The 26,848-nt window shown below is 43.9% G+C and overlaps 1 protein-coding gene across 4 annotated transcripts in view; it reads left to right on the top strand.

The window, feature by feature from the left end:
* LRRC56 (leucine rich repeat containing 56) overlaps positions 1 to 26,848 on the top strand; it is a 65,413-nt gene that overhangs the window by 31,140 nt on the left and 7,425 nt on the right. For all 4 annotated transcript variants that reach the window (XM_037403279.1, XM_037403278.1, XM_037403281.1 and 1 more), the window contains 4 exons: positions 18,046 to 18,142; positions 18,554 to 18,751; positions 22,956 to 23,133; positions 25,246 to 25,446. In XM_037403279.1, the coding sequence (XP_037259176.1) occupies positions 18,046 to 18,142; positions 18,554 to 18,751; positions 22,956 to 23,133; positions 25,246 to 25,446 (674 nt within the window). The remainder of the gene's footprint in view (positions 1 to 18,045; positions 18,143 to 18,553; positions 18,752 to 22,955; positions 23,134 to 25,245; positions 25,447 to 26,848) is intronic.

Here is a 26,848-nt window from a genome sequence, read left to right as displayed (position 1 = left end):
AGTCTTATTCCTGAATTAAACTTGATTTTTGAATTCTGTCCAAAAAGGGGTTATTTCATTGTGTTTGACCAAGCCCTTGCAGCTGAGGTTTTTGAGGATGATGGAAGGGATGTTCTTCCTTCTCACTGGAAGTAATGCCCACAGACTTTCTCACCCATAAGGTCAGAATCGTTGTGGTTGTGATTTGAAAATAGGTGGCAGATAGCAGGAAACGTCTCGTAAGGACAGACTGGAAGATTGCTGTTTACTGAAAAGAAGGTAAAGGCAGAAAAGCAGGCAAAAGATAGAAGGTGTTTCATATATACTCTGGATGTTAAAAGCAGACATTCTTTTCATGCTATATTACATGAAAAAAATGTATTATGGTGCATTAGTATGAACAAAAGACTGTCAGTGTGTATGCATGAGTGGGTAATTAAGATGGGAAACTTGCTTTTTGTCACTTTATTTTTGTTTTGTTCTGTCTTGCAGAGTAATTATTTCAGGATGAAATGGAATTAAAACATCTTTTTTTCAGTTTGAAAACGTGAGAAGAATTCTCTTGCTAGGAAAGTGCATATAGGGAGATGACAAAATAGGGATTTATGATCCTGACTTTAGTTACGGAGCAGGTCATCTACCCAGTCACACGTCACACGCTGCCCTCCAGTAGCAGTGACGGGCTCAGGCACTCCCTGCAGCCTGTCACCTGGGCAGCTGCGTACTTGTGTGGGAGCTCCAGGTCGCCACATGCCTTCTGGCCAAGTGGAAACCACAGCTAGGTTTCATCTCGGTGGGGGGTACACAATGACCACTACTGGAGCTTGCCTCTTTGAGCAGTCAGGAGGATGGTGCCTCCCCGTGCAAACTGCCTTGCCACGTTGTGCCCTGGCTGATGTGCCATGCCATGCCCTGGCTGATGTGCCACACTCCTGGACACTCACGTTCCTGGAGGGGCTACTTTTTCATAGGTAGGGGTTTGGCCACCTTCACTCCTGGCCCTGCCTTCGCTGAGCCAGAGCTGCTGCTCATCAGGGTCCCGATGCTCCCTGCTCTAACGGGGAGCCCCAGGGCACCCCCTCTCAATCTCTGCCCTTGCTTCTTGGTTTGCTGGTTCACAGAAAGCTCCCCATGGTCCCTCGGCACAATCCTTCACTCTGGAGCATGTCTGCCGGAGTAGCACGCCTCCAAGACTTCATTATCAACTATTTAATTAAATCCATAAGGGAAGTATATCCAAGTTTATTTGCAGATAATCCATCTTGGCAGTTGAATGGGAATTTCTTTTTTGGCTGTTTCTGGGTTTTAGTTTTCTGCTGGTCCTTTGCTAAAGGGGAATGGCTCTGGAAAATCCAGCGTACTGTGGAAAGAAATCAGTTCAGATTGTTGCTAATTTTCTAAATCGCACTAATTTTATGAGGTCCTTATTTGGTGACCTTCACCCATCTGCTAGCAGCTAAGAAATTCTAGATTTATGAACTGATAATTGAGGATGAAACGTGGAGACTATTCTGAAGAGTGCCTGTTAAAAGCTGCCTTTTTTTTGTGATGACACATGGTCCTCGTCTTTGTAACGTTTCCAGTAAAAGAACTATATTTCAAGGCCAATGAATTACTACTTCTGCTTTGGCATGCAGCCTATGTATTTTTTATCAGATTGCTTTTATTCTCAGTTCAGGGCTGAATGAAAAGATCTGTTTAAAAATGTGAGACAGGTATCTTTATGAAAGGGCTTTTAAATCAGATAGGGGCATCTCAGGAACTGGTTCTTAGAAGTTTATAGCAGAAGCTGTTTCACCAGCTGCTTCACTAGAAGTTCATTTCCTCACATTCGGCTCTACACATTGCAGCCAGCAGAAGACTGGTCTGCTCCCAGGGCTACTGAAGCAACTGCTTGTAATGGAAAGAGGTTATTATATTTTAAGTGAGATGAAATGCAGAAACTGCAGAATGTGGGGACAAAAGGGCGAGGTATATAGGGAAAGGAAAGCAGATTTCCCTCATCCAGGTGAGAGTTAACGTTTCTTTGCTGCAGTCTGCATTGCATGCAGTTGTGAAATTGCTCTTCCTCTATTGCAAAAGGGTCATTCGGAAGAAGAGGACGGTAATTCCTGGTCTGTTTGGGTCAGTAAAGTCATCATGGGAGGCTGGAAATGAGACAGCTGTCCTGAAGGCTCAAGTGAGCAAGGTGCAGAGGACATTCAAATTCAACAGTTCTCACGCTTTTATGAGCCCTAGGATAGAGTTCTGATATTTTATTTTTTTTTAACACCAGCTCCTGGGGACAAGACTAGCTACACAAGAATCTCTGTATTCACTTTTTGGGAAATTTCAAGCCCTCTTGACTATGAAAAAATAACTGAAATTGTGAGCGGGGTGATTTGAGTAAGGATTTTACCCATCATTTCATGACTTTAAGAAACCAGAGCCAAACTAATTCATTCTTAATTGAGGGCAAGGGCTTTAAACCAATGTTTAAAAATGTTTTTGAGACCTGAATCAGGATGTTTAGGAAATTGAACTTAGCAATATTACTCCTTAGTACTTATTCAACAAAGAGTTGAAGCAAATGCTCACCTCTTAAAATCACAAGAAGTCTGAATTCAGTGGAACTGCTCACAAGCTGAAAATTGAACATCAGTCCAAGTGCTTTGCTGGATCTAGACCAAGTTACACTGAGCCATGACAGTGATCAGCCCAAAATTTGATGTGTTGCTGATAGCATCTCTAGGCACCCAGCATTTGTTTGATAGTTTTCTCTCAAGCAGAAGAAATTCAGGGGCATCATTCCCTTAAGTTTGTTTTTTCCTTGTAATTTTTACTTATCCCTTTCCTTGCTCTTTTTTGCTCTCCAGTTTGCTTGTCCTTCTGCCGGTCATTTCTAATTTTTTGCAATTACTAGGTTACTGTCTGGTGCATATAACATAAGTACTGCACGTAAATGCAAGGAGTTTTCTGCAACAAGGATCAGGATTGCTTTTATGATAGATAAGATCCCAAAATATTTTCTAAAATCAATTCAGTTACTTTGCATTAAAGATGCAAATGTTTGTCAACAGATGATTTATTTATATTACAGTAGTTGCTCACGGTGTTTAATTAGGGGTCAGGGTGCTCTTGCTCTAGGCTGTACTCACCCATGCAGTCAGGAGAACCACTGCTTTGATTTGGTGAATCTCTTTATGTCCAAATTTCAGTGCCCATAGCATCACTGTTTACTTCGACATTTGCTTTTCTGGATAAGGAAAGCATTTAATTGTAAATGCAAGCTAGTTTATTTAGGAAGTGTTTCTGTTGTTCCTTTTTTCTTGTAGCCAGCCCGAAAGGCCTTCAGCAGTTAAAGTTGCTATGAAGCCTATCTTAAGAACATATTCTTTGAGGACTTTGGGTGCTTGCCAGGAGCTAGGAAAGCATTTGAATTGAATCTTAATCTCTGTATTAATGAGTCTTCTCTGTATTAATACCTGCAGATACCTGGGAATATTACAAACATTGGCCAACTTGCTGTGACCTCAGGTTTTATTTAGCATTGACAGGTTTAAGGACATTCTTATTATTAATAAAAAATAATGGTTTGGGGACAGAAATACAGCTACTTTTAGTTGAGGGGATTATTTTCAGTAAAGCACACTCAGCTCGTCTGCATTAGGCATAGGGAAATCTGATTGCTTTGCCCATTTACCTGTTGTGGGTAGACCCCTCTGAGCTGCCTAGCTCTCCCTTGACAAGGAAGGTAACGTAATGCTTCTGATTTTCCTTGGTTTAATTTCACCGGGTCAATTGCCCAAAGTAGAGAGTGTGAGCGCGTTTATGACGTTAGATATCAGGGAGTCTGACGGGCTGATTCGCCAGCAAGGGAAGCGGAACTTGTTTTCTGCACAAATGCGCCGTTGCAGTTCTGGACCTTGGGCTCCGTTCTGCAGCAAGTGCAGAGGACACCAAAACAAGTTCTTGGCCTTGCAGTGTCTTTCCGTGGCTCTTGCCTTCAGCACTATGTTTTATACAGCCTTCCTGAGCTGAAACTCCCCTGCCACCTATTCCAGGCTGTCAGGTACAGAGCATACCTGTAAGGAACAGGGTTATGAGGCAGGTCCTACCATTGCAGCTCCAAGTTTAAGTCTCCTGGTCCTGACAGGGTCGGTGGGGAAGATCTCGTGCATCCATCTCACCTTGGAGCAGAGAGAATCTGCTCTCATTGTCACCTGAGCAGTTCCACAGAGGTAGATTTCTTCCCCTAGGGAGACAGCTATGGTGTTTCTACCTTGTGATCCAAGCTGCGCTACAATACAGGGCATGAAAACTATAAGAGGATCATCGGAGACCACAACACTTTTTGCAGCATGCATGTGGCTAGCGAAATAGCAAAGTAAATAAATAGTGGACAATGTGTGCAGCAAATCTGCCATTAAACATCTGCAAGGTAAGGTAAGCCCATCATTTAATGAATAGTTGTGCCCTTTCTCTGCTAACCATCTGAATAGACACACCACTTTTGAGTACGTTTGGTAAAAAGTAACTTTTCAGGATGTTTTCTCATGCCAGGCACCTGTCCGAGATGGGAGTTCTGCTTCTCTTTATCGCTGCCTCAGCCACTGCCTTGCTAACATAGCTCTGTTGTATATTGGAGCAGCAAATACCTCTGCTGGAGCCTGGGCTTGTTGACATGAAGCCCTCAAACCTCTTCCATGTACGATTTTCTCTGGGGTCCACCTTCATTTGGTGTTGTCCAGCCAGGAGATGAGGCTCATCTCGAAGCAAGCACTCCCTGAGCTGCGGATGTGCTGGTAGGACGGTGTGGTCCAGTGGGGCAGGGGACTGGAGGGGAGATGGTGGACACTTCTCAACTTTTCCCTTCTTGTGAGAAGGTCTGAGGGATAGAGATGTCCCGCATTCCTTCTCTGGTGTTTGAGGGTAGACTGTCCCATGGGAAGAATCCAGCCCTTACCATTTCAAGGTCAGCGAGCAGAAACAAGTGCATGCATCCACACCTGCAAAAGCCACATAAATCCCTGGCTCTCCCCCTCTGCACACCATTGCTCCTTTCCTTTCCTTCATCAAGAAAACAAGTAGGTAAAAGCTTTTGCCATTTCCAAAGGGAACCTCTGAAATCCTGTATTCATTGGTGTTCTGGTCTTAGAAATGCTGTTTGTTTACAAGTAGTAATTACTTAAGCTGCACAAATTGCTTTTAGTGAATGAAGAACCTTGATGGGGTCCGTCAGCACACCTGATTCCAGTCTCTGGGGTTACAGGGGCAGCTTTACTCTTTGAACCGACTGGAGATAGCAATGGCAAGGACTAGAGGCTTTGTAGCTGACTGGGCTGTGGCAAGACTGGGCTTTGTGGCTGAGCCACTGGGCCAGGACTTCAGAAACAGGACTCAGCTCCTGGGTTAGCTCTTGTTTCTGCAGCATCCTGCGTTAGCTGTAGAAATCTGCTGTATTTTCAGCCTCAGTTGTTTACTTCATACGTTACTCTGGAGCAGACAGTCTTTTGAATGAGTTATGTACAAGGCTTTGCCTAATGGGATCGTGATCTCACTTACATGTTTTGGATGGCTACTGTAATACGATAAATAAAAACATTGGTAATAGCTGATTTCTGCCAGCCAATAAGTACTTACATGCCTGGGTATTATGGTTTGCAGCTGCTCTGTTTCAGCTGTCAATGTCAGGGATCAGTTATGAAAATGTACTCCTAAATGTTCATTTTAGTGATGAGAAAGAATGATTATAATTGTTGTCTGAGAAAACCCAAAGAACTGGGTTGGGAAGCAGTAGGAATTAGCCCATTGCCAGTGGAGCTAACCACCTGTGGAAGGCTTGTCTTCATGGTAATAGGTAGGAAAATAATTTTAGCATTAGTTTAATGGCTTTGTAGGTTGGTTTGGTTCTCTCCTACAAGAGAGTTGCTTGTCTGCAGCTTGTTTGGTTTTTTGTTTTTTGTTTTTTTTTTTATTGAAAATAATTATATTCAGTGGGAAATTATGTCCTTGAAATGCAAGGTGAGTGCTGATTTTAAAAAAGGGAGAGTCAGGCTGGATGGGAAATTAAACTATGTGGTTGTATTCATCAGTTGGTAACTGCCAAGCAATATGAATAAACAATGAAGAAATAAATAGAATTTCAGTGTATGATCAGTTTATGTAATTTAATTTCTAGAAAATACCTTCTATGCAGGAGTTGATTTAGTTTTCCTTATTTTCTGTGGACACATTACTGCCCACAAAGGACCTGTTGCTCTTTTTCCCCTAAAATACGTGCACACTTCTTTTTCTCTAGATTTATTTCTGATTTGCGGTTTGGCAAAGTTTTATCCTTCTGTCCTGAGATCTTTACAGGGTGCATGAGGCCTCTCAGGGGTGGAAGAATACCTGCAAAAAGAAATACAGAGATGCCTTTGTGTTTTAGGAGGTGAAGTTTGCGATTCCATCAGCAGGTATAATGCATGCACGTTCTTCCCCCTTTGCCTTGAGCTGCACTGTGTGTTCATATTCTAGAGGTGAGAACTTGAAAACAGGCCTGATACTGAAACCTACCACCCACTGCTGGTAACAGAAGTTTTATGAAGGATTGCACGTTTGAAAGACCATTTGTGGCAGCTTCTGGCTTGAACTTCACCAGCCTCACAGTCCTACCGCTCCACTTTCTACTGCTTCATCTCACCATAGGCAAGAATTTACAGAGGTTTGGTTTACTCTGCTTAGTGTTGTTTAGTCCAACTTGCCCTTGTTTATAATTATAATAATTATCCCTATTAAGGTCCCACAGACTTTTTTTTTTTTATGTTCTTGTCCTTAGCATCCCAAGGTAGACCTAGTTTTAAAACATAACATTTGTTCCCTAAGAGCTTCTTAAATTGAAGAATTTATTGCCACATGTTAAATTTTAACCCTAGAATTAGTAAGAATCAGTAGCATAAATTTTAACCTTTATAAAATAAACACAATAAAATATAGTTGCTAAGTCATACTTGAGGGTTTTAAAAATATTTGAAAATGTGCTTATTTGTATAATCAGTCTTATTTTATCACTCTTATGTGTTTAAGCAATACAGCCACCATTGTCAAAAGGACCTTCTGTAAGGTTCATCTATGTCAATAAGCAAATTCTGTATATTTTTAGTATTTGCTCTAAACTGCAGTATGCAATGATTCTTCCTACTAAGTTAAAAGTGCATTTTTTTTTCTGGGTGGATTGTGGGGTTTTTTGTTTTGAAGAATGTCATTATTTTTTATTAAATAGTTTAGATTAACTGGTATTTACTTTTAAGCTCACAAAGCATTATAATTAGGGGGAGTCATCTCTCTCTACCTCATACACTCATTAATATTAAATACCACTCATAGCCATCTCACAGAGGGTTTTTTTCCTTTTTGCATTCCCAAGCTAACTTAATGGTGCAGAAGAAATGTTAGTCTCAACAGGGTTTGAAAGGAGACTGTATGTCCGTATATTTGTGCCTTGTGAAATAGTTACCTCATTTCCTACAGTCTATACTTAACAGTGATACCAGGTAGTTTGTACAATGTCTCCGAGTTAGCTTGTGTAAAAATTGATAGGTACGTTGACTGAAAACCTTTATTTTCACTGGAGATCCATGGTGTGAGCGTCCACTGTTGAATAATGTGGCAGGTAGTGGGTGACGTGACGTTCTGCAGCTTTTTGGGGGATATGTTCCCTTACTTCACAGCCAGTAGCCAGCCAGCTCAAGGTAGTAGAATTGCTTTTCTCAAAACCAGTATAAATCATAGCCACGAAGGGGTTTATCCCAACTCATGAGCTACTCGGAAGTCTGTCTTATGCGTTTCTCTCGCACGAAGACTGTGTGCCGTTTTGGGGAGACTGGGCACTTAGTTACTTTTGCAAAGGATCCATTGCAAATTAGTCTATAAAGGAACTGTTTGTTACTCATGGGTGGCAGCTACCGTTGCCTCCAGAACTCAACCAAGACGGGTGGGAGAATTTTGCGTGAGTGCCTCTGAAATAGTTTATGCAGGCCTCCTGGGACTTTTCTTGGCAGGAGGGCACTGGGGAGCTAGAACAACTAGTCTGCTCACACGGGATGATCAGTGGAGCTGATCAGCGGCATCTCTGGCAGCTGAGAGCCCTCATGAGGATTTGCACTTCTGCCATAAAGTTCATCTCCATGACTGGAGACACATTTCAACATCTACTGCTAGATCCCCCTGGAGTGGGAATTCGTTTGAATGAAGCCAAAGAATGGGGTGTGGCATTTGCTATACAGCCGATGAGCACACCTGCTCCAGATTTGAGAGCTATACTGGGGTACTGTGACATAAACTTGCAGGTTCTGTCTTGTAGTAACACCCTTAGTATGGAAATCTATAAGGTCTGATCTGCCTCAGTAGTCAGGGTGACGGGCTCTCAGGTCCCCCAAGCTTCTCTTCTGCATCTTGTTTGCTTGCTGTAGAACATCTGGAGGCCAGTACAAGCAAAGTCTTCCTTGAAGGTATTGTTTAAAGACAAAGTGTTGGCTCAGGACATGCAGAGTCAAGTCTATCATGCCAAATCCAGGGTGAATATTAGAGGCTGAGAGGGAAAAGAAATTTGGAAGAAATCAACTGGTGTTTGCCGGCCATTCACAGGCCTAAAATGTACCTGTACCTCTTCCTTGCAAGCTTCTGTATTTTTCCTGTTTTCTTATTGTATATATACATAGATTAGAAAAGGAAGGAAAAGGTACAAAGAAGAAACTACCGTCAGCCACAGGAGAAAATCATTAGTGTCATACAAATGTGCCAGATTTAAAGAATCTCAAGAACCTGCTTTCCTGCCACTGTACATTCAGACTAAATAATTTTAAATTACGTTTTCTCTCTGTTTTCATAACAACCCATTTCTGCAGTATTGCAAGTGGGTTTTTTTTCAGTGGAAGCTATAGCCATTACTATGACAAAAATTGAATAGCAACTCACAGCTGATCCATTTTTTTAGTTCTGTGTGGTCAATTAATCTAGAATTCCATTTTTTCTGGTACTCGGAAAAAGAGGTTTGGGGGGCTTTTTTTGTGGTGTGTGTCTTAACACCACTGAATCTGTCAGCTGATTTGGATCTTTTACAGAATATTCCTTCTGTTTACCCTGCAGCGTTAAAAGTTTTGAGTGTTCATTTTGAAGGATGAGATCTATATTAAATCAAAGTTGCAATATATCTGTCTTACTCTGCCAAAGCTCAGACCTGGAACATACTGTGAAACAGGCACACAACATGTGGGAGACTGAAAAGTTGTTCATGCAGGAAATTTTAAAGAGCTGTGGGATTCATTCCCTCAATGTAAATAACTCATTCTGTAACCACAGTTTCATTATCCTTTATTTTTTTTGTATGTAAACTTTCAACAATGAAAATGAACGATTGCCAAAGCTATAGGAACTGTCAGTAGCTCTGGGGCTAAATTGAGGGGCAATGAATATGTGGGTGTGAGAGTTTTATTTACTGTGTGTCTCAACTTTATCCTATTTGAAAATTCTCCTGCTCTTGTGGAAGATGTAACGCACCCAGTGAGATGCAGCACAGCGTACTGGGTTTCCACAGCATCTCTGGGGCGCAGCTTCATGCCAAGGGTGGGAGCTGGAGTAGGGTGGAAAAAAAAAAAAAAGATCAAGGGCAGGTCTTGGCCCACAGAACCGCACTTTGGCAACCCCTGCTCCTTCCAAATTGTGGGAGCTGAGTTAAAGCAACTGATCTTTCATCGTTAAAACGCTACCAGTAACTAAGCTGACAAGCAGTTTTAATGATCAAAAGGAAATTAACACAAAATTACATTATCCTTCCCACACACGCTGTATGTTCGTGTGTTAGGGAATTGCTGTTCCTGACTCTGAGTACATCAACGTTGATCAAGCCCATTATTCTGCTCCAGGTTTTTTGACAGCAACTAAAAATGAGAGTACTTGAAACTAAAGCTAAGTTTCATGTGTATTAACTTTAACAGAAGTAAGCATCTGCATTAACTGAAACATGATTGACTAGTTACAGAAGTGTGTTTAGCAGCACTCGATTTCATTTACAGCTACCTCTCTCCTCTTGGTCTCAGCAAGCACTTTTGGTTTAAATGAGGTATAATCTGACATGGAAAATAAAGTGCTTGCAAGTAGCATAGTGTAATATTGCAGTTGCTGCAGTGAGTTCAATGAGGCAGCAAGAAACAACAATACGAGTGGAAATGTTAGAAGTCAGGAATGGCCCAGAGCTGTATCTCGTTAGGGTTGGGTTCCTTCCCTGTTGTCACCTCCTGTCTCCTATCTCCATCTCCTGCCATCCTCACCTGCCGGCACCGGAGGGGAAGGTCTCAGCCCCACTGAAGGCAGGGGGAGGTTTGGCACTGCCGTTAGTAGAACAAGGATTTTCATGCAGTGTCTCTGGTCAAAGTGTTGGTCACAGCCGTGTCCGTGGCAGAGCCCAAGTACTCTACCAGGAGCACCAGCGTGGGCTCTGCCTTCGTGCCTGGACAACAACCAAACTGCCTTGAACGGTTGTTGGTTTTGACTGCTGCAGCCAGGTAGTCTCCTCCTGTTCTTGTTTTCAGGTTTTAGCTTCAGAGAAAGTGCTGGCCAAAAGCACGTGGCTCCTTGGTAATTGCAATTTGCTTTAGCAAGCCCAGGAAAGCTGTGGCAGCTGGCTCACGCTGTGGCATAACGAAGCTGAGAAGGCAAAACAGAGTCGCAGGCTGGACAAAGTGCAGGACCCGGAGTGCTCTCCCTGATTTACCCCTTGTGCAGCACCAGGGGAGCTGCGTTTTCTCCCCAGAGATGGGTTTTGCTGTCCGCAAAGCCTGAGGCAGAGATCCACAGGTAAAAAAAAAGCAATATGCTGGACCTTTTCCCCTTTCCAAACTTGAAACTTAAAAGCAACTAACCAACAAAATAAAACCCCAGCCTGGAATAAAAGAGTGGAATCATTTTATTGGGAGAAATATTGCCAGTGGCATCAGCGCAGTAGCCCATTTGGAAAACAGCTTCTTATTCACATGGAGGTTGCCACAAAAAGATGGGACAAGAGAGACACCCTACTACAAAGACCTTTGGCAGCAGCAACTTTTCATTCACACAGAAATTCTTCATTTGCATGTAAAAAGGAGTTATGAAAACGGAATTTCATAGACATGCTTGTTATTTAAAAAGACCTTTGGTAAATACATACTTTCTGTTCAACCTAAAACACAGTTGTCTTCCTCTGATGTGTTTAAGCTTATGAGTTGCGAATTGCCTAGCAAAGTCTTTTTTGCTTAGTTTTTGAAGTCTCCAACAACATGTCTCAACAGGGTTAGGAACCCTTCCAGTGAAAAAGCCGCACAGCTCAGAAGGAAGGCGGAGGCCAGAATATTAGGTGCTACTTTTCCATGGCATTGCAGCCTAAAAGCAAGCTTCTGGCTGCAAAAGATGGGACACCACTCTTGTTATCTTACCCCTAGGGCAGCGGTTCATGCTTGCACAAAGGAGCGTATGATGCTAAAGGCAACCTGTGTGCCGTGGCTGCAGGAGGTGCAGGACAGGGGACACACAAGCCAACGTATTGCTGCTTGAATTTGGACGAGGAAGTACAAAACCATCCAAGGCTGCAATACTGGAAAGCAAGTCAGGTCTTCACATTGGTATGACCATTTTTTCAAGCGTGAAAGGACACTGCAGGGACATAAGGACACGGCCTTAGCCCTGCTTACGGAGTTGGGGGCTGTGTCATGGATTTGATCAAGTACGAGCAACACATGCATACAATCAGTTTTGCAGTTTTGAATACTTTACAGTTATTTGAGAGTACAATGAAACTATTATGTAAGCTTCCTATTAGAACATATGTTACTGATTTAAATAACATTCAGGCTTTAAAAGTTTTTGCTTCTGATGTCAGAATTATCTGTACAACGAAACCATTGTGTGCTGACATATGGACCAGATCACTGTTATCACAGTGCGGCTTGATAAATTCAACTGGATTTCTGTAGATCAGAGACAAGATTCCCCCCCCCCCCCCCATTCTCTTTACTTTTTAAGACTGTAGTTTTGTCACTCTCTTAAAATCTAAATCTCTTCGATTACCAATGCCTTTGTTTTCAGAGTGATATTTAAAAATAAATATCTGCATCAACGGCTATTTTAGAGGGATTGCTACTGAAGATTTATTCAACAGATGCATGTGGTCTTTGAGATACTGCTTGCAAGTTCAGTGGATTTAGTGTTTTATTGCTAGGCGAATGATTTGAAACCAGCTTCCAAAAGAAACTATGGTTTTCAAGCTGATGAACGTGTTCAGGGTTGTGCTGTTGTGTTTACTGGGTAGCTTGAGCTCAGTGGAGCTATTCAGGATTTATTGTGAAACCCAGAACAGGATTTGGCTCTCTAGGTCTGGTCTCCATCCAGTAAAGTTTTGGCTGGAGTGAATCAATCCCCGAAGAACAAGGATGTTGGATTAACGGAAGAACGCGTTATTTCTCAAACTTGTTATTAGGTGTTGTAAGCCAAACTGTTCCTTGCCCCTCAGCTCTCCCCCCGCTCTGGGGGAGTGATGACAAGATGGGAGCGTCAGATTTCATGGGAAAAAATCCGAAATGGTCATGCAGAAGTGGGGAGTGTGTTGCCAAGACCCTCACAGAAACACAGAGCTGTTTTGATGAGTTCCCATCCCTGCAGCAGTATCTAGAGATAGTTGAAAACCAGGTTTCAAACCTTCGGCCTATGAATATAATTTTTTTTTTAATCAATTGTAAATGCAAGTTTCTGGGTTCAAGGTGAAAGTGGGGGAGCCTGTGTTGGTTTCTTGGCGCTTCTGGATACTAAAGCAATGATCTGTTAGTCAATGCGTGTTGTACAGGCAAGTGCGTAGGTGTGTGTGGAGTAATTTCTCCGCAGGACACTGGTTTGGCAACCTCAGAGGCTGTAATCCTGTTTATCACAACCAAAGATATGACGTACGCGTTCCCGTCTCTGTCTCTCTGCTTCAAACCTGACCTGCACGAACCGTAGCAGAAGTGAGCAGGTTATAGAATTGCTTTGCCTATTAATTCCTTGCCCTTTCTGTGAAGTTCCTGGCTTCCACGTCACTCAGGACAAGACACTTGTCCACTGGAATTATTTGCTGTGTATATTAATGGGAGCTACGTCTCCTCTACGGTGTCCTCCAGTTCCTTCTGTATGCTCTTTGTTGTTTGTACATCACTGGGGTGCTCCCGTGCTGCGTCAGACGACCAGATGCCACCAGCTTTCTACAATGTCTCATCTTTTTCCTATTTCAGCTTCAGACTTTTCTCCCATATTCTCTACCCTATTTTTGGAATAGATGCTGTCATTTTCTATAGTTTCTATCATGCCTAATGCAGAAGGGTTCTGGTCTTTGAGATGCATATCATTAATTACAGTCTCAGTCAATGATTTTGTTTTTGCGAGGGGTGTGTTTTGTTACGCTACATTATAATTATATGTATATATATATACATATATATATGTATAATTATAGTGGATTTTTCCTCTTACTACCCTGGTAAATGGAGAGTTTATTATTATATTAATTTACCCTGGTAAGTTATTACTGCAGATTCCCATTAATTCCATTTCTTGTTTAAAAGTCATGAGATACATCTACCCGGTTTGGGCTGATCTGACCCTCTGCACTCAACATAAATGAAAACATACCCGTGTGCACGCTTGCACGCACACAGCGGCCACGCGTGCTCACACAGCTCCTCGCTTTGCTCTGACCCCCTCCAAAGCGGACGTGCCAGATGCAGGAGAGCTGGTCCCAGAGGAGGCACTCCCATCTCTTGCAAGCTCTTAAGTTCTCTTCTCACCAGCCAGAATATTTCAGAAATATTTTCAGAAATGCAGGTGCGTGCAGTTGTCAGGAGCAGCTTGCTTTGACTTACATTGCTGTTTCACCTTACAGCAGCTGTGCTCTTGGGGGCAATTATCTGTGTAGTAATTAACAAGGGATTTTTCTCTGATGCTGCAGCTTCCAAAAGATTAATTTGTTAGTTACCGAATAGAGTATTTGCAGATGTACTTTGCTGCGATAACATCTCTGACTGGAGATGACTTGTTACAGACGCAGGCATAAAGATCTGCAGGGCCAAAATGTGACTGCATGACCCAGAATTTTGGTCTCCTCCAGCACCTAGCATGACCCCGGAGTCAGCGAGGGGAACTTTGTTCCTGGCTTTAACTTGCAGTGAGGTTCTGCAGTCAGGGCTGGGCAAAGGAAAAATTCCTTTTGCCTCTTCTCCTCACTGCTGTTTGTCTGCAGTAGCAGGGAAGGAGAGACAGGAGGCATTTGCTCTCCAAAAGAGCTGGAGTGCTCTTCTTGAGGGGCAGGGGGCAAAGATGCCTTGGCTTGCTAGCTGCCTTTCCTGAAATAGGGTATAGAGAGCAAAAATGGGCTGAGTGATACCAAACCGTGCGACAAAATTCATGCTTTCTTAGTCTTTTGTTTCATGGGTTAAATGTGAGCTTGGGACAGTCAACTTTAACCTTGTAAGAAACCAGTTCCCATTAGCCTCCATGTTTTTTTGCTTTTCTGAAGTGTCTATAGAAGCATTTTTGAATAACGAGACCCTGTAATCGAACACTGGGCTGCACTGCAAACATGCAGCAGTTCTGCCTTTTGCAGGTACCCGAGACATGGGATATAGAACCTAATTCCTTTGGTGGAATGCTAATAGGAATCAAATTTGACTGGTATTAACCTCAACCATGCTACTCCTGACTTGCACCAGAGTTAGCTGTAGGAGGCTCAGAGGTGCAACCCGTGAATGAAACTGGAATGGATTTGAGACCATGCACTTGGCAGCATAAATTGTGAAGAGTAATGTAAGTAGGTTTTAGAAGTCATTGAAATTAGTGTCTTCTTCTGGTGGTGTCTGCAACAGGAGAATGCTTGGAGACTCGTTAGCTCGTAATTCTGAAAGAATACCTGCTGTGCATGACTTAGCAAGTGGCGTGAGTAGGGACTGGCCCTGCCTGGTGTGCGCTGCGTTCGGCTGTAGCCAGCACTGGTACTGAAACCTCTGTAACACACACAGGGGAATACGATTTAACTCTGGGAGTCTCAGACCTCTGAGCTGGAGCAGGGGACTGCTGCTTCAAAATGCATGAAGTGAGCAAGGTTTTAGCAGGAGGAGGAATCGCTGTTTCTTCTTGGGGCCTTGTGTAAAAACTGCTTGGGAATTAATCCTTCACTTTGTTTTGGCATCCTTTATATTGACAGAGGAATGTTAGGAACAAGCATGCTACCTGAAGCTCCATCTTTTGGCTAAAGACCTTCACTTAGGAACTACAAGACAAATTAAAAATAAAAATAAAATCTATTAATCGTACCTTACCATACCATATCTAAAATAATCAGGTTAGGATAGTCGTCAGTTTTGCTGGCCTAATGAACAGAGCGTCTTATCAGAAGCTCTTGTTTCAAATATATAAAAATGAGAGCGAGCACTTTCTTTTACCTATGTTCAGTGGTTTACAGAAAAGAAAATTGTGCACCAAAATTAGCCTGAAATTTGAAAAACTCATTAGTGTTTGAAGTGGGTCATGAAATGAGCAATGTAATCCCTTCACGTTACTCCTAATGTCATATTTGTGTTTACGGATGTGTTGCCCTTGGTTGATGGTAGGTTCTGCTTTTGTAACGTAATTTAATTTCTTTCTTATTATAGGCATAGAGCTTGCAAATCTAATAATAAATTTCTGTAAATATTACTTTGGGAGGCATCTGTTCCTTAAGGAAGCCTGAGAACCCATGTTTGTTTTATTTATAACATATGCACAGCGTAAATAGTTCCTGGAAGATCTTCTGCAGGGCTGGGGATGTGATGACATCCAGGGACATTGTGATCTGGGTGACTGCGTGGGAAGACACGTGACAAACTCCCATTTTTTTAGGGGCTTATCTGGTCACAGGTCCAGTGACAGGATGGCAAGCGTTCCCTGTTGTCCTCATAGCTAAGGGACGAGGTGAAGTTTGCAGCAAGTTTGCTGCGGGACCGTGTTGTGTGTACGTGCAGGGAGTTGTGTGTGCGTGTGGCTCGCTTTGTGCTTGTGTCTTTGCACCAGCGGCGCGTGTGAGCACAGCCAAGCTACCCAGATGCACAGAATTTGGTGGGGGAGTTGTGGTTTATGTCAGTTGAGGGTTTTCTTCTGTAAGGAGGAGTAGCCTTAGATGGAAAGAGATGTCGGGTGACTGAGATTTTTCTTATTTGCTTTGTCGTGGCCTTTAGATCAGCTGCACTGTTTGTATTTCAAAGGCTATAAAACGTTACGTAAACCCATCGTATGGTGTACCCATTGTGAGCTCACATCTGCAGCATCCAGGGCAGAGATGATGAGGGGCACCCAGTGCCTGGGGCCCCTGCGTTGGTAGAGGATGGATGAAATGAAACAGGTCTGAATGAAACCCACGGAGAAACCGTGCCCCAGAATGCAGAGGGGTGAAAATCCCCAATTTCAGCCTAGAAACTCCTATTTGACCCTGTATTTGATAAATCACAGGAGAGGCACATCTGGGGGTATTTTTCCATGCATCCATCCTTTCTTCAACCTTATGCGGTCTCCTTTCTGCTGATGTGGCTCTTCCCAAGTGTTCAGATGGTGGAGAAACAATGAAAAACACAAACAAGAGTGCATCTGTCCCCACTAAAAGTTTCCTGGCCTCTTGGGCTGGCTGTGCAGTATCCCTCAGGCAGGTGATTGACCATCGGGTGTTTGCTGCAAAGCTGCATCAAAGCTGCACGAGGTTCTCAGAGGGCAATGAAAAGCTGCTGGGTTTTCCCATGGTCCATAAAGAGAAGACAAGAGTAAGGGATCTGTTACCTTTATTCCAAGATTAGAAGGGAACCCATGACCACATTATTTTATCTTCCGCAATTTTCCCTAGACAGGGCATTCAAGTATATATTATTTATGATAATGTATATTATAAAAACGGGTATTCTAAAACATAGCTAATCCACAATTTGAGTGGGTTTAATTTAAAATTTTAATTTTTTTTTTTTTTCATTTTAAAAGTCCAAGAATCTCTATTTAAGAACTATATTCGCTATTTGGATGTGGACCTGGGCAGCTGGCGCTGCTTGAGCATGCGCGTCGGACAGGGTGATCTTCAAGGGTCCCTTCCAACCTCAGCCAGTGCTGTGATTCTGTGAACTCCATGCCAGTCTCTACCTTTTCTGATAAACTGGCCTTGTATTTAGTTCCCCCCTGTTTAGTTCTTTATTATTCAGATGGTCTGCTATCACAGCTGCAGCAGAGAATTCTGACCTTTTGCTTGGTTTGGGATTTGATAAACTGTTGTGTTTTATTTATGTTTGAGCAGTGGCTTTATGCAACTTAATGTTACTAAATACAGAAGGTGGTTAAGCCCTCAAGTTTATTTGCCACCATTTTTGCATTTTTCAAAGGCACAATTATCTTTGGATTGTGCACTGTTGCAACGTCAGTGGGACATGACACATGCATGGAGTTAAGCAGGTCGGTATGTGGTTTTTTGGATTAGGACCAGAAAGTTTGGATACAAATGATCCCTTATTTATATTTTGCTAGACCTAAAGGGTGGGAAAATGGGATGGAAAGGATTCTAATTTTCTGCTGATTCAAACAATGGTTTTTGGCAAGAGTGCTATTCCTTTCAACTGCAAAATCAGAAGAAACGTAACTCCGTACGAGGACAAAGTGAGGTGACTGTGCAATCGGCTCAGATATGTTAATTTGGGTTATTGGTGAAGAGTAAATTATGCCAGCACAGGCAAACCTCACTTAATTCTTAGCGTTTGGCTGTGATTTATGACAGAACTACTATGATGTAGCTCTTGGAAGAATTTTAATCAAACCAAACTGGGGTGCCACGTCGTCATACAAGAACAAAGAGGTCTGTGAGAGAGGGAGGTTAAAGAGGGGTACAATTTCATTCTCCACCTTTGAAGGTGAACATTTTTAATGACATCTCTTGTAAACAATGTGAGATTTGAAGGAAGTAGCTGTGGCCTAGTCTTAGGGAAAGTGAAAGCAAGTCCCGAGTTCCTTCGCCCATTCAAATAGAACTTGAATTGTTTCTTTTCTAAGGGATCTTGGAACCACGTTGTCCCATCTCTGTGTCCTGTGGATGGCTTGCTGTGGGCTCTCTGATTTAGATGGGATCTCTTCCTGCAGCTCTCTAAAGGTAAGTATAGATGTGTCCTGCCAAATGACAATCTCAAAACTATCTTCAGTTGATACTTTTTCCTTGTAGGCTTTGTTCTCTTTACAACCTTTGTTTTACTAACGGACTTTGGTTGGATGCCTTCAATTGCATGTTTTAGTTTAGAAGACACTACAGTTTTGGTGGGGGTTTTTTGATAAGGTGTAACTTTCAGGCCTGCTCCTGAAGATGCCTAATGCAAAATAGCATTCGTTGCTATATTAGCCCTAGATATTTAAGGTGACAACAGCCACACTTGAAAAGTGTTCACTTGCGTGCTCATTTCCTGTTGTGCCATGTCATATTTCAAATATTAGAAAACATTTTGCAAAGCTTGAGTGTTACTTGTGCAAGCCTGTGGTTTATATATTTATTCTGTTTACTTCTGCTGAGGAACTCTACATAGCCTATAACGATATCTCTGACCTGAGCCAGCTGACCTGGCTGGATCACCTTGAGGTTTTGGACCTGGAAGAGAACAATATTGAGGACATCAACCAGATGCAGTACCTAGGACTGTGTCGCAAGCTGAGCCGCCTGACAGTGGAGGGCAACCTTATTTGTCTGAAGCCAAATGCAGAATCAGCAGAGGTGAGGACTTGGTTTGCACACATTGTGTTAATTTTTGGCAGTGCTTTTTTAGTCTGAGTTGGAAACGAGAAAAATTCCTGCATCTTCCTATTGTATCACTCCGAGTGATGACATGGGATGCATTTCTTATCTTTCATTCCTGTTGATTTTGTCCTCTTGTGGGTATTGTCTCCAAGATGAGCACAAATGAAATACAAGGAGTGCTAGTAAAGACTCAGGCCTGTTTCCTAGCAATGTGTTCCTTCTTACCTATGAGAATGGGATTAAACTAGAAAACAGCTGTTCTGATCCATACAGCTGTTCTGCCGTCTCCCAGCTTCCAGTGCAAACAAGCATCTTAATGGAAGACCAAGGAGAGCATGGACCCCAGCTGTATGGATCCTTCTAGCCTGTAGGGATCTTGTAATGGGTTAGAAAGCCAATATTTTTTTTACAAGATGTGCCAGTTGCAATGTCTCAGTTAGTTATCTGTTTTTGTTCGTTTGAATTTCTTTTGGAAGCTCTCTGGTCCAACAGCGAGTGCTCCAGGACCACCACCATGCTCAAAAATTGAACCCTCAGAAAAACAATGCTTGAGATAACTAGGAAAAGCTGTGCTGTAGGAACAGCTTGCTGTCCTTTCCCCTGAAAGATTAAAATCAAATGGCCAAAAATACCTTCAGCAAAAGCTGAAGATACAAAATACAGTGATCACCTCTTACATACTGAAATGATAAAATCGTTTCTGCGGAGGTATTTTGTTGAGGGCATGAGATCCACTGTGTCACAAAGATAGAAAACACAGTTTTCATCAGGAAGAAACACTGCTTTGGGTTTCAGGGCACTCACCAAGAAAAGTAAGGGAGATCTAAATCTACATGGACAGTCTCAAAGCTGTATTACTCCCTTTTACTTTCCCCTGCTTCAAAAAACCAAGCATTGCTGGGATATAAAAATGAGCATCCTGGCATGTGCTGAAAAAGTAGCTGGAGGAAAAGTAGTGTTTAAAAAAACTGGTCAAATAGGAGTGTTCCTCATTTTGGTCACATGGTGTCTAACAAAGATCATGAGGTGACAGTTTATGGCCAGCACACAATATCTTGTCATCCAGACCTTCTGGAAGGTGACAGGCCCACACACACACACATAGGTGTGTAACACGCAGCGCTCAGGAAGGACGGTGCAGTCCCCGGCGGCACCGTGAAGAGCTGATAATGCAGGGGTTATCAAAGGAAGCAGAGCAGGAGCTGGCACTGTGCCTCCGCTGTGCCGTGTTCCACAGTGTGCATTTCACAGTGATCATGCCCGTGCCGTTAATTTGCGTGAAAGGTTGGGTTTGATATTTGTCTTGGATTTAGACTCGAAAGCTCTGGTGCTATCACTAAAACTCAGTCATGTAGTAGACGTACATATTTTAAATCTTTGTGCTTTTTAGATACACGAGTTACTAGCATTTTTCAGATTTAATTGTTGGCTTGATCATATCCCTCAGTAAAAGGAGCCACAGAAGGTAGTGCTTTAGCTATCATAATTTTCCTCTCTGGAATCCAAAAGAAAATATTATACACTTGCCTTTCTGTTTTGAACTGCTAGAAGTATACTTCAGAGACCACATTTGTAATGATTTGCAAACAAAATGATTTCTCTATTAGTAGTTCTTCCTTACGGAAGATGCAATCATGAGAGGAAAAAACTTATTCCTACAGTAAGGAAGCACTGCCTGCTTCTGGTGGACAAAGCACGCCTACTTAGTGGTTTTACTCTCACGGAGACAAATACAACTTCTGAGACTTCCTTCTCATAGCCTCCTACCACGAGCATGATGCAGTATATCCTAACAGCGCAGAAAGTCTGTTTCTACTCCCTTGTCATTCCTGCTCAATGAAAAGTGGTGGTTTTGGAGGACACTTGGCATCCTCAGCCCTCAAATGCACTTGTAATGGAGAAATGTCAGATCGCCCTTGGTTTGTTTAGCTGAGGAAATAAGTCCTCGGGATGCTGCTGCGTGTTGTCACGTAATGGGAATTCGAAGAGGAGTGCGATGTGGTGCTGTGCCCCATGCTCTTCTCCCTGCGGAATGGCTGTCTCTACTTCTGCGCAAGTAGTTGCATTCAAATGCCAGCCCGAATGTGTCGAGGGAGCCTGCACGATGGTGTTTTACACCGAGCTGGAACAGGCAGGCAGTAAGTTCACTGTGGTCTCCCACCCAGTCTCCGTGTTGGGAAGCTGCTCAGCCCCGGGATGGTTACAAAGCTGGCCCTGCCCTTGCCTGCTAAGAGCTTCTCTGTGGGCTTTGTCGCTTTCTTCATTTCAACTGATGTTTGCATTTCTTCAGGGTATAGAAAAGCCACCTGAAATACAGGAAAGAATAGATGTGGGCTTACTTTGCCGTGCCCTTGATGGCCAGCTCTAATTCCTCAAGCTCCTTCTTGTAGTCTAGCCCTTGCTACAGCTCTGTCAAAGCTTTTCTGCTTATTTACTTTTAATCTACAGAATGGTCCAGCGAAATTTACTGCTCTTTCTTCAGACAGGCTGTTTGGTCTCTGTAATTTGATTTTCAGATGAGCTCATCTTCCCCTCTTATCTAAACCAAGAGCAACAACCTGATGATAAATTCTGCAGCCTCTGTTGCAGTCATGTACCATAAACGTAACGTGATGCTTCCCCCCGACAGGACATGGCTGGGAATTGGCTGTAGCCCAGGCACTGCTCTGAGCACATGTGGTACGGGGTAGCATGGCAATCGGTTGACTCATTTTCTAAATGAAGATTAAAGGCTTAGTTAGAGAAATTTAGTGTCTGCCTCTTAACAACGAACTCGCGCTTTGTTTGGTGAACTCCCCCTGTCTCCCTCAGTGCTGCATCGTGCAGAGGGAGGGAGCATACAGCCATCCAGGTCCCACAGAAAGATTTCTGTTTGTTGAATGAGGACTTGGCTTTGTGGGGTTTCCTAATATTGCACACAATGTCTTGAAAAGCGTAATATTTATCCAGATGAAGCAGTTGATTTGTAGGTAGCTGTTCATTCGTATTCTGCCAGTAGCTGTGCACTCTTGCTTTCCACTTTCTTTTGGTAGAAGAGATCGCCATCACCGTGTTCTGCCATTTGTAATCGTGAGACTATTTTACCCAAAAATATTCCCGCTGCAAAGCAGCACGACCCAGTCAGCCCTGAGGTATTTTTCCCAAAGATGAAGGTGCCACCTGAAATTGGTCTACCACTGGAATCCACCAAAGCAGCCCAATTCGCCATGTGCTCTGAGCACAGTTGTAACTGTTCTGGGTTGGCCTTGCTGCTCATAGGTCCCCAGGCGTTGGCATGTGCTGGTGAATCATTTTATAACGTGTCAGCTCCACCCGTGCCTGCAGCAGGGAGCTGCACCCACGCTTTCCCCCACAGCTGTCACACGGAGTCCATGCGCACTGGGAGCAATCACGCTGTTTTCTCCAGCCCTCACAAAAGAAACTCAAGCCCAGTCCAGTTCAGCCTTCTGCACCTGCTGTTGGCGTGCCACCTTTTGCAGAGGAAAATGTAATTTGGAGTAAGCCATCGCTTCTAACTGTATAATATCACACAGCGAATCCCCAAAGACTGCCCCGGAAAATCAGTGCAGTTCATTCACTGTAGCTGGTCTATGGTTCCCTGGGAATGTTCTCTCTTTTTCCATGGGCAGGTGTAGCAACACTCAACACGCTTTCGAGTCTTCCCTGTCACCTGAGTATTGATGCAGCAACCAGAGAATCACAAAAGCAGGGAGAGAGGCTGGCTGAATGCTGAGGGTGCACAGGTTTTCCAGGGGCATCAGTGGCCTTTTATGCTTTTTTACATTATACATAATGTAAAACATAATATACATAATATAACAAAGACAAATGCCAAAGTTATCAGTGACTAAACAGTACGTAAAGTTTGTGGTGTTTTTTAAAAAAAACAAACAGTAAACTTTACATAAAGTAAACAGTAAAGGAGCCTTTGGGCAGGAGGCACGTGTTTGCAATGCTCAGGACGTGCCCATGATCAGTTCGAGTAGAAATGATGAGAGGAGGAAGCACAGTGAAATGAAACTCCTGTCCGTATGTATTGCTGTTGAATGAGGTGAATAGGTTTGCCTCGCAGAAGGCGTTTCAAGTTATACGGCAGTCGTACAAACTGAACACTGTTGTGCTGCTGGTGGATGTCCACAGTCTGTCAAATAAACTGTGATCACTTTCTCAATTTCTCCAGGACCCAGATTATAATTACAGAGCTGAAGTAAAAAACCTCATTCCCCACTTGGAGTATTTGGACGAAGTACCAGCAAGCCAGACTGCTCTCCTTCCTGCCAAGAAGATACATAAGGACTGGCTAATCATCAAGGAATCCATCAAGAAAGGTGGTTTAGCTGGAGACTTGTCATGGTTAGGTATGTCAGGTTTCCTATTGGGGTTCATTTTTCAGGTTATGATGTGTGAAAAAGAAAGATGAAGAGCAAGCTGGCCTCTTCAAAGCCAGCGTTCAATTATCGCAAAGCGGTGAAGGACGTTGTCTTCTCCACTTGGGAAGTGAGGAAGCTAGAATTCAGCATGGTGCAGATTTAAATGAAAGCTGTCCTAAGCTGTGCATCAAGATCAAAAGAATGCAGATGAGTTCTAGAGCATCAAACAAATCCAGCAGCAGTTGGGAGTCTGTACTTAGCGTTGGTTCTGCATGATGGAAAGAAGCAAAGCTTGGAAAAGAATGTTTCAACAACAGCTGTTCGCAGGCCTTTCCATGGTAGCAGTCAATCCCATGTAGCACGGATGTAGCGGGATTTCCTACTCCAGTTTAATAATAGGAAAGGCAATTTGGTCATCCCCCGTCAATGGTAGCAACATCCTAGCAACTGAGATTGCATGGTCCTGTAAGAGATCTGTTCCATTTCCTTTGCCTCTGTGATTAAGTCCATTACAATCATTAGTAGAGAGTAAATGGTTTGAAAATAGATCTGTTGTGCCTTTGCCTGTAGCCTTCGTTATACTTCAGATGTCCACGCTTTTATGTATCATGCTACATGCACTTTACCACGTACCATTAAATATTACAAAGTATTTCCTATAACTGCTCCTGTTGCTTCCCATTAGTGTGGGCAATGCAGTTGGCTTCCCAGCCCCCCCCCCCCCCCCCCCCCAGTTGTGGTGTGCCTGCCAACTGTACTCCATTAAAAATTTAGTTTGTTTTGGAATAAGTACATACATTTGTCATTTATTTAATCCCTGCGGGTCCGAATCGTTAGTTGTAATAGTAGTTATGGTAGGGAAAAAATCCATTAAAATCTGATCCCTCAGTGATCCTGCTTTGGCAACGTCAGCTACACTTCAGAAAACTAGTTAACAAAGGGAGCAGACAGGAACAGTGGGAATGAAGCACAAAAATGTGAATTCGTATTGTTTCCTAGTGTAACCAGACTTACAGTCTTGCCTTCAGCTCTAAACTGATCATCTTATATGGTCAGATTAAGACATCCCCATATTTTTTTCTTTCCTATAGTGATGTTGACTCCGGTACTTTTCACCCACTGTGTATTTCATGGGTTTATAACTACGGCCAAGGTATATTAAAGGTCCCTAACACTCAGCTCTTAAGGAAATGGCCGTATTATTACAGAGCTGATTGCTGCATTGTGGAGCTGGGAGATGCTCAACACTTCACAAAGCATGCTATTCATCTAGGCACCAAAATGAAATTTGCTTTCCTATGGATTGTTGGCTGCATGTGCTGCTCTTACAGCTGTGCTGTGCTCCCAGGACAGCCGGCAGTCGGGCAGGTAAGAGGACAAGGCTCTGTCTGCCTTTGCTAGCTTGTGTATAATCCACCCTGTCCCACAGAGTTACAAAACCTCGGTTATCACCTTTCTTTCTGGGGTAGAGAAGTATCTGTCTCTGAGGCAGTACTGGCAAAATCTGTCACTGCCATTCCCAGATTTCCGTAACTCCTGGTACGTGGTTTGCCCTGATTGACCAGTAGCTCTGGCAAGGTGGCCATCATCATTGTGCCTGGGTTTTTGAGCAATGTATTTTAAGACTGAGGGCTTGGATTGTGACTCTGGCAAGCCTGCAGCACTTCCCCACAGGCAAGTGGGCTGCACATGAGAGGCAGCTTACTCTTACCGTAGGCACGCAGGCAGGGGAGGCAGCAGAGCCCTGGACACATCCAGGCTCACCCCTGGGACACTCGGAGCTGGGTGGTGGGCACAGAGGGGTTCCTGACCCCCGGTCTCTGTGCCAGGAGGAGGGTGGGAAGGGACTGTGGTTAGTTGGGGACTCCAGGTTCTGCCTGCTGCAGAGGACAGCCGCGGGGGACTGCATGCAGCACCAGGAAGCCCTCTGTCTCCTGGCTGGACCCATTCCAGCACATTTCTTGTAGCTACGATGACGTATTTTTCTGTCCCCGACAGTTCCAAGTGTGCAGCAGCAGCCCACTGTATTAGCAGCGTATGGTGACGGTGTGTCTGAAGCCTTGCACCACTGTGCTTACACTAGTGAAACCTCTCTCTTAGATTCGTGTCTCGGGGCAGTAGCAAGGCAGTCTGGCTGCAGACCAAGACCCCCGACAACTTCCAGACCTGGAACCAGGCTATGGTCTGCTAATGCGGGGAGATGTGGCAATGCCCACCTCTTGCACAGTGGCTGTCCTCTTCCAGCTCCCACCGTTCCTGATGAGCTGCTCGCAGAAGATGCCTCCAGTGATTTGACACATGGTAATGTATGAGTTTTAATCCTGTTCTTTCCCACACCTCCACCTCCTTCTGAATGTTATTACTGCTGATGAAAGCCTGGCTACTTTGAATACCACCCACCCATTCTGCTACTAGATCAGGTTCAGTATAGTTTTTCTTCCATAAGACTCACCTGCTTTAGCGTGGGCTTTCCTTTAATTTCCCCTGCAGCAGAAGGTGCAAGTCACCCTGGCTTCCCCCTCCTCAGCCCCTCACCCCCAGGCATTACGTGCTGCTGTCCCTCTCGACAGCCCCGTCCTGCAGTGGTGCTGTCTTGCTGGAGTTGCCTTTCACACCTCGTCAAAAGTTGTCCTGCTCAGTCCTTTAAATTACCCGTCAGCCTAGCTGGGGCTCGCTTAAGTCACATCTGGGCACATCTTGTTCAGTCACAGGAATGTGGTCCAAGGTAGTCCCCTAGAAAGGCACGCTGATGCACACTCAGCCCCCGTTGGATCATGCACACGGATCAAACTGCGTACATCACTGCTGGCAACGAGCACTTTCTTTCGGGTTTCCAGGGGTGGCTCCCTCAGCAAGAGGAGTCAGTTCCTTGACTTCACATACCTGACCTACAGGCTCGCCCAAAACACAGGTGCACCGCTGCCCTTCGTGCCCTGGCCACCTGGAAGTACTGCCATGCTAGCAGCTCCTGGGGACAGCCGGATGGAAAGGGAGTTCACTTCTGGTACAATATTTGGTGCTTCCCAAGACACCCTTCCCTGGCTCCTGGAAAGACCTTGATGGTGCAACTCCGCTGGCCCATAGAGTGCAGATTAGATAGGAAGATGGTGTTTGTTTTCCCAGCGTTGTGGGGTGCTTCGCTCAGATGCCAGTCCCACCTGAGTTCCTTGCTGTAGGTAGGACTCAGGGTGATGAACTAGATGAAGCAATGCAGTGTCAACAGCTGAGCGTGCATTCGGGAAAGTACATGGAAACCAAGTGCAGCATTGCCAGGGAATGAGACCATGATTTCACGTGCACTTTTAGGTAACTAGCTCTACTGGTAGAGACAGTTTCACCCAATGTTCACTGATTCTTCCTGCCCCTGTACTGCCTTGTCTCTTGTTTTGGCAAGAGCATCTGCACAGCCACATGGGGAACCTGATACTGATCGAGGTCTAGCTGAAAAATAACCTAGCAAAACAAACAAACAAAAAAATCCCAAATAGCATATTTAGTTTTAATCTGACTCTGTTTCCTGATCTGACTTGCCTGTGTGGCCACACAAATGTTTGCGCCAGCGCAGTGGAGGAGGCAGAGCAGAAGCAGAAGGAGACAGATTCTGGCAGAAACGGAGAAACTGCCTCTAAGCAGCAGTGTCAGGCCACACCAGCTGACACGCTGAGCCTATGCCATGGAATATCCCATCTTCCAGTCTGTGGGA

This window comes from Falco rusticolus, chromosome 10, assembly GCF_015220075.1.
Source record: "Falco rusticolus isolate bFalRus1 chromosome 10, bFalRus1.pri, whole genome shotgun sequence".
NCBI classification, from domain to species: Eukaryota; Metazoa; Chordata; class Aves; order Falconiformes; family Falconidae; genus Falco; species Falco rusticolus.
This window is presented reverse-complemented; position numbering and strand designations above follow the sequence as displayed.